The following is a 13063-nucleotide window of genomic DNA, read 5'->3' as shown; positions in this document are numbered from 1 at the left end:
AAAGGGTGGGGAGTTGGATGGGGTACAGTCTGTGTGTGAAAGGGTGGGGAGTTGGATGGGGTACAGTGTGTGTGTGTGAAAGGGTGGGGAGTTGGATGGGGTACAGTGTGTGTGTGAAATGGTGGGGAGTTGGATGGGGTACAGTGTGTGTGTGAAAGGGTGGGGAGTTGGATGGGGTACAGTGTCTGTGTGTGAAAGGGTGGGGAGTTGGATGGGGTGCAGTGTGTGTGTGAAAGGGTGGGGAGTTGGATGGGGTACAGTGTCTGTGTGTGAAAGGGTTGGGGAGTTGGATGGGGTACAGTGTGTGTGTGTGAAAGGGTGGGGAGTTGGATGGGGTACAGTGTCTCTGTGTGAAAGGGTGGGGAGTTGGATGGGGTACAGTGTCTGTGTGTGAAAGGGTGGGGAGTTGGATGGGGTACAGTGTGTGTGTGAAAGGGTGGGGAGTTGGATGGGGTACAGTGTGTGTGTGAAAGGGTGGGGAGTTGGATGGGGTACAGTGTGTGTGTGTGAAAGGGTGGGGAGTTGGATGGGGTACAGTGTGTGTGTGAAAGGGTGGGGAGTTGGATGGGGTACAGTGTGTGTGTGAAAGGGTGGGGAGTTGGATGGGGTACAGTGTGTGTGTGAGAGGGTGGGGAGTTGGATGGGGTACAGTGTCTGTGTGTGAAAGGGTGGGGAGTTGGATGGGGTACAGTGTGTGTGTGAAAGGGTGGGGAGTTGGATGGGGTACAGTGTGTGTGTGAAAGGGTGGGGAGTTGGATGGGGTGCAGTGTGTGTGTGAGAGGGTGGGGAGTTGGATGGGGTACAGTGTGTGTGTGTGAAAGGGTGGGGAGTTGGATGGGGTACAGTGTGTGTGTGAAAGGGTGGGGAGTTGGATGGGGTACAGTGTGTGTGTGTGAAAGGGTGGGGAGTTGGATGGGGTACAGTGTCTGTGTGTGAAAGGGTGGGGAGTTGGATGGGGTACAGTGTGTGTGTGAAAGGGTGGGGAGTTGGATGGGGTACAGTGTGTGTGTGAAAGGGTGGGGAGTTGGATGGGGTACAGTGTGTGTGTGTGAAAGGGTGGGGAGTTGGATGGGGTACAGTGTCTGTGTGTGAAAGGGTGGGGAGTTGGATGGGGTACAGTGTGTGTGTGAAAGGGTTGGGGAGTTGGATGGGGTACAGTGTGTGTGTGTGAAAGGGTGGGGAGTTGGATGGGGTACAGTGTCTGTGTGTGAAAGGGTGGGGAGTTGGATGGGGTACAGTGTGTGTGTGAAAGGGTGGGGAGTTGGATGGGGTACAGTGTGTGTGTGTGAAAGGGTGGGGAGTTGGATGGGGTACAGTCTGTGTGTGAAAGGGTGGGGAGTTGGATGGGGAACAGTGTCTGTGTGTGAAAGGGTGGGGAGTTGGATGGGGTACAGTGTCTCTGTGTGAAAGGGTGGGGAGTTGGATGGGGAACAGTCTGTGTGTGAAAGGGTGGGGAGTTGGATGGGGTACAGTGTCTGTGTGTGAAAGGGTGGGGAGTTGGATGGGGTACAGTGTCTGTGTGTGAAAGGGTGGGGAGTTGGATGGGGTACAGTGTCTCTGTGTGAAAGGGTTGGGGAGTTGGATGGGGTACAGTGTGTGTGTGAAAGGGTGGGGAGTTGGATGGGGTACAGTGTCTGTGTGTGAAAGGGTGGGGAGTTGGATGGGGTACAGTGTCTCTGTGTGAAAGGGTGGCGAGTTGGATGGGGTACAGTGTCTCTGTGTGAAAGGGTGGGGAGTTGGATGGGGTACAGTGTGTGTGTGTGAAAGGGTGGGGAGTTGGATGGGGTACAGTGTCTGTGTGTGAAAGGGTGGGGAGTTGGATGGGGTACAGTGTCTGTGTGAAAGGGTTGGGGAGTTGGATGGGGTACAGTGTCTCTGTGTGAAAGGGTGGGGAGTTGGATGGGGTACAGTGTGTGTGTGTGAAAGGGTGGGGAATTGGATGGGGTACAGTGTGTGTGTGAAAGGGTGGGGAGTTGGATGGGGTACAGTGTGTGTGTGAAAGGGTGGGGAGTTGGATGGGGTACAGTGTCTGTGTGTGAAAGGGTGGGGAGTTGGATGGGGTACAGTGTGTGTGTGAAAGGGTGGGGAGTTGGATGGGGTACAGTGTGTGTGTGAAAGGGTGGGGAGTTGGATGGGGTGCAGTGTCTGTGTGTGAAAGGGTGGGGAGTTGGATGGGGTACAGTGTGTGTGTGAAAGGGTGGGGAGTTGGATGGGGTACAGTGTGTGTGTGAAAGGGTGGGGAGTTGGATGGGGTACAGTGTCTGTGTGTGAAAGGGTGGGGAGTTGGATGGGGTACAGTGTCTCTGTGTGAAAGGGTGGGGAGTTGGATGGGGGACAGTGTGTGTGTGAAAGGGTGGGGAGTTGGATGGGGTACAGTGTGTGTGTGAAAGGGTGGGGAGTTGGATGGGGTACAGTGTCTGTGTGTGAAAGGGTGGGGAGTTGGATGGGGTACAGTGTGTGTGTGAAAGGGTGGGGAGTTGGATGGGGTACAGTGTGTGTGTGAAAGGGTGGGGAGTTGGATGGGGTACAGTGTCTGTGTGAAAGGGTGGGGAGTTGGATGGGGTACAGTGTGTGTGTGAAAGGGTGGGGAGTTGGATGGGTTACAGTGTCTGTGTGAAAGGGTGGGGAGTTGGATGAGGTACAGTGTGTGTGTGTGAAAGGGTGGGGAGTTGGATGGGGTACAGTGTGTGTGTGAAAGGGTGGGGAGTTGGATGGGGTACAGTGTGTGTGTGAAAGGGTGGGGAGTTGGATGGGGTACAGTGTGTGTGTGAAAGGGTGGGGAGTTGGATGGGGTGCAGTGTGTGTGTGAAAGGGTTGGGGAGTTGGATGGGGTACAGTGTGTGTGTGAAAGGGTGGGGAGTTGGATGGGGTACAGTGTGTGTGTGAGAGGGTGGGGAGTTGGATGGGGTACAGTGTGTGTGTGAAAGGGTTGGGGAGTTGGATGGGGTACAGTGTGTGTGTGAAAGGGTGGGGAGTTGGATGGGGTACAGTGTGTGTGTGAAAGGGTGGGGAGTTGGATGGGGTACAGTGTCTGTGTGTGAGAGGGTGGGGAGTTGGATGGGGTACAGTGTCTGTGTGTGAGAGGGTGGGGAGTTGGATGGGGTACAGTGTGTGTGTGTGAAAGGGTGGGGAGTTGGATGGGGTACAGTGTGTGTGTGAGAGGGTGGGGAGTTGGATGGGGTACAGTGTGTGTGTGTGAAAGGGTGGGGAGTTGGATGGGGTACAGTGTGTGTGTGAAAGGGTTGGGGAGTTGGATGGGGTACAGTGTCTGTGTGTGAGAGGGTGGGGAGTTGGATGGGGTACAGTGTGTGTGTGAAAGGGTTGGGGAGTTGGATGGGGTACAGTGTGTGTGTGTGAAAGGGTGGGGAGTTGGATGGGGTACAGTGTCTGTGTGTGAAAGGGTGGGGAGTTGGATGGGGTACAGTGTCTGTGTGTGAAAGGGTGGGGAGTTGGATGGGGTACAGTGTCTGTGTGTGAAAGGGTGGGGAGTTGGATGGGGTACAGTGTGTGTGTGAAAGGGTGGGGAGTTGGATGGGGTACAGTGTGTGTGTGAAAGGGTGGGGAGTTGGATGGGGTACAGTGTCTGTGTGTGAAAGGGTTGGGGAGTTGGATGGGGTACAGTCTGTGTGTGAAAGGGTGGGGAGTTGGATGGGGTACAGTGTGTGTGTGAAAGGGTGGGGAGTTGGATGGGGTACAGTGTGTGTGTGTGAAAGGGTGGGGAGTTGGATGGGGTACAGTGTGTGTGTGTGAAAGGGTTGGGGAGTTGGATGGGGTACAGTGTGTGTGTGAAAGGGTGGGGAGTTGGATGGGGTACAGTGTGTGTGTGAAAGGGTGGGGAGTTGGATGGGGTACAGTGTGTGTGTGAAAGGGTTGGGGAGTTGGATGGGGTACAGTGTGTGTGTGAAAGGGTTGGGGAGTTGGATGGGGTACAGTGTCTGTGTGTGAAAGGGTGGGGAATTGGATGGGGTACAGTGTGTGTGTGAGAGGGTGGGGAGTTGGATGGGGTACAGTGTGTGTGTGTGAAAGGGTGGGGAGTTGGATGGGGTACAGTGTCTGTGTGTGAAAGGGTGGGGAGTTGGATGGGGTACAGTGTGTGTGTGAAAGGGTGGGGAGTTGGATGGGGTACAGTGTGTGTGTGTGAAAGGGTGGGGAGTTGGATGGGGTGCAGTGTCTGTGTGTGAAAGGGTGGGGGGTTGGATGGGGTACAGTGTCTGTGTGTGAAAGGGTGGGGAGTTGGATGGGGTACAGTGTGTGTGTGAAAGGGTGGGGAGTTGGATGGGGTACAGTGTCTCTGTGTGAAAGGGTGGGGAGTTGGATGGGGTACAGTGTGTGTGTGAAAGGGTGGGGAGTTGGATGGGGTACAGTGTCTCTGTGTGAAAGGGTGGGGAGTTGGATGGGGTACAGTGTCTCTGTGTGAAAGGGTGGGGAGTTGGATGGGGTACAGTGTGTGTGTGAAAGGGTGGGGAGTTGGATGGGGTGCAGTGTCTGTGTGAAAGGGTGGGGAGTTGGATGGGGTACAGTGTGTGTGTGTGAAAGGGTGGGGAGTTGGATGGGGTACAGTGTCTGTGTGTGAAAGGGTGGGGAGTTGGATGGGGTACAGTGTCTGTGTGTGAAAGGGTGGGGAGTTGGATGGGGTACAGTGTCTGTGTGAAAGGGTGGGGAGTGGGATGGGGTGCAGTGTCTGTGTGAAAGGGTGGGGAGTGGGATGGGGTACAGTGTCTGTGTGTGAAAGGGTGGGGAGTTGGATGGGGTGCAGTGTCTGTGTGAAAGGGTGGGGAGTGGGATGGGGTACAGTGTCTGTGTGTGAAAGGGTGGGGAGTTGGATGGGGTACAGTGTCTGTGTGTGAAAGGGTGGGGAGTTGGATGGGGTACAGTGTGTGTGTGTGAAAGGGTGGGGAGTTGGATGGGGTACAGTGTGTGTGTGAGAGGGTGGGGAGTTGGATGGGGTACAGTGTGTGTGAGAGAGGGTGGGGAGTTGGATGGGGTACAGTGTGTGTGTGTGTGTGTGTGTGTGTGTGAGAGAGAGGGTGGGGAGTTGGATGGGGTACAGTGTTTGCGTGAAAGGGTGGGGAGTTGGATGGGGTACAGTGTGTGTGTGAAAGGGTGGGGAGTTGGATGGGGTACAGTGTGTGTGTGAAAGGGTGGGGAGTTGGATGGGGTACAGTGTGTGTGTGAAAGGGTGGGGAGTTGGATGGGGTACAGTGTGTGTGTGTGAGAGGGTGGGGAGTTGGATGGGGTACAGTGTGTGTGTGAAAGGGTGGGGAGTTGGATGGGGTACAGTGTCTGTGTGTGAAAGGGTGGGGAGTTGGATGGGGTACAGTGTGTGTGTGAAAGGGTGGGGAGTTGGATGGGGTACAGTGTGTGTGTGTGAAAGGGTGGGGAGTTGGATGGGGTACAGTGTGTGTGTGTGAAAGGGTGGGGAGTTGGATGGGGTACAGTGTCTGTGTGAGAGGGTGGGGAGTTGGATGGGGTACAGTGTCTGTGTGAGAGGGTGGGGAGTTGGATGGGGTACAGTGTCTGTGTGAAAGGGTGGGGAGTTGGATGGGTTACAGTGTCTGTGTGAAAGGGTTGGGGAGTTGGATGGGGTACAGTGTCTCTGTGTGTGAAAGGGTGGGGAGTTGGATGGGGTACAGTGTGTGTGTGAAAGGGTGGGGAGTTGGATGGGGTACAGTGTGTGTGTGAAAGGGTGGGGAGTTGGATGGGGTACAGTGTGTGTGAGAGAGGGTGGGGAGTTGGATGGGGTACAGTGTGTGTGTGTGTGTGTGTGTGTGTGTGTGTGTGAGAGAGAGGGTGGGGAGTTGGATGGGGTACAGTGTCCATATATGGTGTACATTCAGAAAGCATACAGGGATCAATATCATGCATTCAGCGAAGACGGGAGAAACCATTTTCAGCGATCACCATTTAATTCTACAAAAAATGGTGAACTTTACGCCATTTTTAAACCAAAAGTGCAACGGATGCCCCTTGCATCAAGACCGCAGTTGGCAGATGGGCTGACCTGCGTTTGGCATCTTCAAACCCTCCAGCAATTCCTCTCCACTCTTCTACACCCCAGTAAGGGGCCGCAAAGGATGCCCGCCGTTGAGCGGGACTGAGCGGGTTGTCTGATGGTTGGCATTTGCCCTTTCCCTTAGGCCCTGAAGGTGACGATGAGCAAACACCCGGGCAGCTTCAAGCTGGAGGGCGCCCTACGGGAGATGAAGGAGCGGGCGCAGGAGCGACGAACTGTGCTGTACGACGGGCCAGTGAGGAGCTTGTGCCCCCTGGCGCCCAACAACGTCAACACCATGGCTGCCGCTGCCATGGCTGGGCACAACCTGGGCTTCGACCACGTGTGGGGCTGCCTGGTAGCTGACCCCGGGTAAGTTACCACTTCCAGGAGGGTCGGAGGGGTGGCCAGAGCTGTCGGGACCAAGGTGAACTCTCCATCTGAGTGAGGCCCATCGTCAAAGAGGCTGCCTTTTGGGAGGACGGCGAATTCCTGAATGTCCGCTCGGCCATCTCCGCCGTGACCTCACTCCCTCCACACCCCGGCCCCTTCCCCCTCCGAACTCCTGGGGGTGAGGCGGGCCGTATGCTGAAGGGAACTGCAGGGATTTCCAGGGCGGCGTTGCAAAGATATTTCATCAATCCCGCCTCCAAAATTGACAGCACAACGGGAAGGGGGTGGGGGCGTCTGACCGCAACCGGAGCCGGCCCTCGAGGCGCGGGTCTGGCCGCAACCGGAGCCGGCCCTCGAGGCGCGGGTCTGGCCGCAACCGGAGCCGGCCCTCGAGGCGCGGCCTGATACTTTCACATCTCACCCTAATTTGGCCTTCTATTAATTTCGAGATTGCTCTTTGACCCTTGCAGTCTGTTGGATTGGCACGTTGTGGACATCGAAGTGACAGGTCCAGTGGACCCGGCCTCAGGCCACGAGTTCACGGTAAAGACCAGCCGGAGAAACCCCTCCGCCCCGGGGGCAGTGACAGGAAAGGCCACGTATGCTTCGTTCTGGAGCAGCGTACTCAGTAAGTATGAGGTTCTACCACACTCTCAACGCTTGACAAACTAGGAGCTGGTCCACCTGGTTTGGTGCGCAGTGAGATTGAGATGGGAGTTACTCGGTGACGCAGAATCCAGTGCTCAGATCAGTCCTTGGCACATCCATTGATATAGCGCCCAGTCACGCCTCTGAGATAGTTCAACATCTATCACAACCAATGGACTACTTTCTGAGTGTTTTATATAGGCAACCATCTTGCCTTCAACATGATAAAACGTCCCAAGGTGCTTCACAAGAGCGTAATCAGACAAAACTTGACACCGGGCCACATAAGGAGATATTAGGACAGGTGATGACAGGTCAACGAGGTCGGTTTTAAGGAGGGTCTTAAAAGGAGGAGGAAGAGGCGGAGAGGTTTAGGGAGGGAATTCCAGAGTTTAGGGCTTAAACAGCTGAAGGCACGGCCGCCAACGGTGGAGCGATGGATGCGCAAGAGGCCAGAATTGGAGGGGCGCAGGGATCTCGGAGAGGGTTGTAGGGCTGGAGGAGGTCTCAGAGATAGGGAGGGGGGGCGAGGTCATGGAGGGATTTGCACACGAGGATGAGAATTTGAAATCTGAGGCACTGCTGGACCGGGAGACAGCAACCAGCGATGAGATGAATGACTGGATAATCTCGGGGGTGTAGGTTGAGGGAGGAATATTGGCCCGGGACAACGGCCCCCTGCTCTTCTTCCAATAGTGACTGAGGAACACTGCATCTGAGGCAGGAAACGTCAAGACCCATTCGCTGTACATCAGTAACGGGCAAAATAATCAGAAGTACGCTGAGCAGTAGGCCGGAGAGAGATGGCATGAGCTTAAAGAGGAGATGCTAGCTTGGACTTAGATGGGAGGCCCTGTCTGACAAAACCTGCTCCAGATAGGACCGCAGAATCTTACAGCACGGAAGGAGGCCACTCGGCCCATCTCGCCCGTGCCAGCTCTTCGAAAGAGCGAATCCAATTAATCCCAGATCTTTGAGCAGGTTCCAAATGAAATGCCCTTCGCGATGTGACTTGTTTAAGTTTTTAACGCTAAAACCTTCGAGAGATGGACTGCAATCAGCCAGAATCCAGGTGGAATGTGGGATTTGGTTAAGGAATAAGATTTTTTTTTAAAATACGAGACATTACTCGTGTGGGGCTCAGGGTCAGCACCAGGAGAGGTGGTGATGGAGTATTACAGGGCCCAGTGCTGGTTGAGACACAAGGCCCGAGGTGGCGGTGGGGGTGGAGGGGGAGCTCTGGAGGTGACTGGAAGTGAGTGAGGGACCGAGGAGCGAGAGAGAGACAGACAGAGAGAGGGGACCGACCCGGACCGTGGAAAGAGAGAGGGGGGGACCGACCCGGACCGTGGAAAGAGAGAGGGGGGGACCGACCCGGACCGTGGAAAGAGAGAGGGGGGGGACCGACCCGGACCGTGGAAAGAGAGAGGGGGGGACCGACCCGGACCGTGGAAAGAGAGAGGGGGGGGACCGAGCCGGGCCGTGGAAAGAGAGAGGGGGGACCGACCCGGACCGTGGAAAGAGAGAGGGGGGACCGACCCGGACCGTGGAAAGAGAGAGGGGGGGGACCGACCCGGACCGTGGAAAGAGAGAGGGGGGGACCGACCCGGACCGTGGAAAGAGAGAGGGGGGGACCGACCCGGACCGTGGAAAGAGAGAGGGGGGGACCGAGCCGGACCGTGGAAAGAGAGAGGGGGGACCGACCCGGACCGTGGAAAGAGAGAGGGGGGGATCGACCCGGACCGTGGAAAGAGAGAGGGGGGGACCGACCCGGACCGTGGAAAGAGAGAGGGGGGGATCGACCCGGACCCTGGAAAGAGAGAGGGGGGACCGAGCCGGACCGTGGAAAAAGAGAGGGGGGATCGACCCGGACCCTGGAAAGAGAGAGGGGGGGACCGACCCGGACCGTGGAAAGAGAGAGGGGGGGATCGACCCGGACCCTGGAAAGAGAGAGGGGGGGACCGAGCCGGACCGTGGAAAAAGAGAGGGGGGATCGACCCGGACCCTGGAAAGAGAGAGGGGGGGACCGACCCGGACCCTGGAAAGAGAGAGGGGGGGACCGAGCCGGGCCGTGGAAAGAGAGAGGGGGGGACCGACCCGGACCGTGGAAAGAGAGAGGGGGGATCGACCCGGACCCTGGAAAGAGAGAGGGGGGGACCGACCCGGACCGTGGAAAGAGAGAGGGGGGGACCGACCCGGACCCTGGAAAGAGAGAGGGGGGACCGACCCGGACCGTGGAGAGAGAGAGGGGGGGACCGACCCGGACCGTGGAAAGAGAGAGGGGGGGACCGACCCGGACCCTGGAAAGAGAGAGGGGGGGACCGACCCGGACCCTGGAAAGAGAGAGGGGGGGACCGACCCGGACCCTGGAAAGAGAGAGGGGGGACCGACCCGGACCCTGGAAAGAGAGAGGGGGGGACCGACCCGGACCCTGGAAAGAGAGAGGGGGGACCGACCCGGACCCTGGAAAGAGAGAGGGGGGACCGACCCGGACCCTGGAAAGAGAGAGGGGGGGACCGACCCGGACCGTGGAAAGAGAGAGGGGGGGACCGACCCGGACCGTGGAAAGAGAGAGGGGGGACCGAGCCGGACCCTGGAAAGAGAGAGGGGGGGATCGACCCGGACCGTGGAAAGAGAGAGGGGGGGACCGAGCCGGACCCTGGAAAGAGAGAGGGGGGGACCGACCCGGACCGTGGAAAGAGAGAGGGGGGGACCGACCCGGACCGTGGAAAGAGAGAGGGGGGGACCGACCCGGACCGTGGAAAGAGAGAGGGGGGACCGAGCCGGACCCTGGAAAGAGAGAGGGGGGGATCGACCCGGACCGTGGAAAGAGAGAGGGGGGGACCGACCCGGACCGTGGAAAGAGAGAGGGGGGGACCGACCCGGACCGTGGAAAGAGAGAGGGGGGGACCGACCCGGACCGTGGAAAGAGAGAGGGGGGGACCGACCCGGACCGTGGAAAGAGAGAGGGGGGGACCGAGCCGGACCGTGGAAAGAGAGAGGGGGGGACCGAGCCGGACCGTGGAAAGAGAGAGGGGGGGACCGAGCCGGACCGTGGAGAGAGAGAGGGGGGGACCGAGCCGGACCGTGGAGAGAGAGAGGGGGGGACCGACCCGGACCGTGGAGAGAGAGAGGGGGGGACCGACCCGGACCGTGGAAAGAGAGAGGGGGGACCGACCCGGACCGTGGAGAGAGAGAGGGGGGGACCGAGCCGGGCCGTGGAAAGAGAGAGGGGGGGACCGACCCGGACCGTGGAAAGAGAGAGGGGGGATCGACCCGGACCGTGGAAAGAGAGAGGGGGGGACCGACCCGGACCCTGGAAAGAGAGAGGGGGGGACCGACCCGGACCGTGGAAAGAGAGAGGGGGGATCGACCCGGACCGTGGAAAGAGAGAGGGGGGGACCGACCCGGACCGTGGAAAGAGAGAGGGGGGGACCGACCCGGACCCTGGAAAGAGAGAGGGGGGGACCGACCCGGACCGTGGAAAGAGAGAGGGGGGATCGACCCGGACCGTGGAAAGAGAGAGGGGGGGACCGACCCGGACCGTGGAAAGAGAGAGGGGGGGACCGACCCGGACCGTGGAAAGAGAGAGGGGGGGACCGACCCGGACCGTGGAAAGAGAGAGGGGGGGACCGACCCGGACCGTGGAAAGAGAGAGGGGGGGACCGAGCCGGACCGTGGAAAGAGAGAGGGGGGGACCGAGCCGGACCGTGGAAAGAGAGAGGGGGGGACCGAGCCGGACCGTGGAGAGAGAGAGGGGGGGACCGAGCCGGACCGTGGAGAGAGAGAGGGGGGGACTGACCCGGACCGTGGAAAGAGAGAGGGGGGGACCGACCCGGACCGTGGAAAGAGAGAGGGGGGGACCGACCCGGACCCTGGAAAGAGAGAGGGGGGGACCGACCCGGACCGTGGAAAGAGAGAGGGGGGATCGACCCGGACCGTGGAAAGAGAGAGGGGGGATCGACCCGGACCGTGGAAAGAGAGAGGGGGGGACCGACCCGGACCGTGGAAAGAGAGAGGGGGGGACCGAGCCGGACCGTGGAAAGAGAGAGGGGGGGACCGAGCCGGACCGTGGAAAGAGAGAGGGGGGGACCGAGCCGGACCGTGGAGAGAGAGAGGGGGGGACCGAGCCGGACCGTGGAGAGAGAGAGGGGGGGACCGACCCGGACCGTGGAAAGAGAGAGGGGGGGACCGACCCGGACCGTGGAGAGAGAGAGAGACAGAGAGAGACTGAGAGAGGACCGACCCGGACCGTGGAGAGAGAGACTGAGAGAAGGAGAGAGGACCGACCCGGACCGTGGAGGGAGAGACTGAGAGAAGGAGAGAGGACCGACCCGGACCGTGGAGAGAGAGAGAGAGAGAGAGAGAAGGAGAGAGGACCGACCCGGACCGTGGAGAGAGAGAGAGACTGAGAGAAGGAGAGAGGACCGACCCGGACCGTGGAGAGAGAGACTGAGAGAAGGAGAGAGGACCGACCCGGACCGTGGAGAGAGAGACTGAGAGAAGGAGAGAGGACCGACCCGGACCGTGGAGAGAGAGACTGAGAGAAGGAGAGAGGACCGACCCGGACCGTGGAGGGAGAGACTGAGAGAAGGAGAGAGGACCGACCCGGACCGTGGAGAGAGAGACTGAGAGAAGGAGAGAGGACCGACCCGGACCGTGGAGAGAGAGAGAGACTGAGAGAAGGAGAGAGGACCGACCCGGACCGTGGGGCGGGCAAAGACCGACCCGGATTGTTTGCCAAACGAGGCCTGGCCAGATTTTCCGGCCGACAGACTGCCTGTTTTTCCAGCAAAACCCAACCTCAAGATTGAGCCCAACTTTCTTCCTCTGTACAATTCTGGCTCAGGGAAGTTATGAACCCAAATTTGTGAAGGATGGGCGGGGATACACCGACAGTGACACCCTTCCATTTAGTAACAACAAATGCCTCCGAGCACGATCTCGTTGAATGCCGGAACAGGCTCGAGCGGCTGAATGGCCTCCTCCTGCTCCTATCTCCCTATGAGCTCCGTTCCTCCTGAGCTCCACATCTCATTCTCCATTGAAGTCAGCACCGTCTCTTGTTTGAATCAACACTCCCTCTGCCTCTGCCCCTCCCTCCCCCCCTCCCAGGAAGCCTGGCCCACCTGAAAATCGTTGGCCAAGCAAACCCACAAATTCCAGTCAACAGTTAACTTTCTTTGGCCTCATTTGTTGAATCGTTAACGTTTCTCTTCCCCCCCCCCCCCCCCCCCCCCCCCCGCCCTCCCCTTCCTCTAGATTGCAAAGGCCACGGAGGCCGATTATACTTGTGCTGAGCAGCCGTCGAGTTTGTACAGTCCGGGGACGGTAGAGCGACCGGTCAGGGCGTGCCTTTCGGAAGAGCGGCCATCTTGTAAACGCCGAGCAATAAAGTTCCTGTGGTGAAACGATCACTGAAATCATTTCCTCGCTCTCTTCTCTACGGCTTGTGACGTGGCTTCCGGGCCTAGACTCGGGCCAGCCCCAACCCGAACCGGCTCCCGATGGAAATTAGGCCTCGCCGGTATACTCTGAGCCAGTCGCACCTCCGCTGAGCCAAGGCTTCAACATCGGGCCTCCTGAGGCCCTCCAGCAAATCCCAGAAAGGGGAGGAGGGAGCATTGGAGTGGGCTACGGGGAGGGAAGGCGATTGTGACTCCTGGTCCTCCTGGCTCCACAGGGAGGCTTCGACTCACCAATCATTCGCCGCAACTAATTTCTGGATGGTGTCCTTCAACAGGCTTTAATTTACCTACCTAAGGGGCCGATTGCAGGCTTATAGTCAATGGCTACTTGTTTTTGCTGGTTCAGGGTGAGGGTTAGGAGAACTCCCCCTGCTCCTCTTCAAATACTGCCATGGAATCTTTTACGTCCACCCGAGAGGCCAGACGGGGCCTCGGATTAACATCTCATCCGAAAGACGGCACCTCCGACAGTGCAGCACTCCCCCAGTACTGGCACCGGGAGTGTCGGCCTGGATTATGGGCTCAAGTCGCCAGAGCAGGACTCGAACCCACGACCTTCTGC

General features: G+C 58.8%; 1 protein-coding gene across 2 annotated transcripts in view; it reads left to right on the top strand.

Moving 5' to 3' along the window:
• The window catches only part of aspdh (aspartate dehydrogenase domain containing), a 68612-nt gene extending 56156 nt beyond the window's left edge, over positions 1-12456 (top strand). For both annotated transcript variants that reach the window (XM_068001599.1, XM_068001598.1), the window contains exons 6-8: positions 6138-6364; positions 6856-7013; positions 12296-12456. In XM_068001599.1, coding sequence (XP_067857700.1) covers positions 6138-6364; positions 6856-7013; positions 12296-12333 — 423 coding nt within the window. In that variant the 3' untranslated portion in view covers positions 12334-12456. The remainder of the gene's footprint in view (positions 1-6137; positions 6365-6855; positions 7014-12295) is intronic.
• The last annotated feature ends 607 nt before the right edge of the window (positions 12457-13063 follow it).

Source organism: Heptranchias perlo, chromosome 20, assembly GCF_035084215.1.
Source record: "Heptranchias perlo isolate sHepPer1 chromosome 20, sHepPer1.hap1, whole genome shotgun sequence".
Classification (NCBI taxonomy): domain Eukaryota; kingdom Metazoa; phylum Chordata; class Chondrichthyes; order Hexanchiformes; family Hexanchidae; genus Heptranchias; species Heptranchias perlo.
The sequence above is the reverse complement of the archived record's forward strand: the minus strand, read 5'-3'. Positions and strand labels throughout refer to the sequence as shown.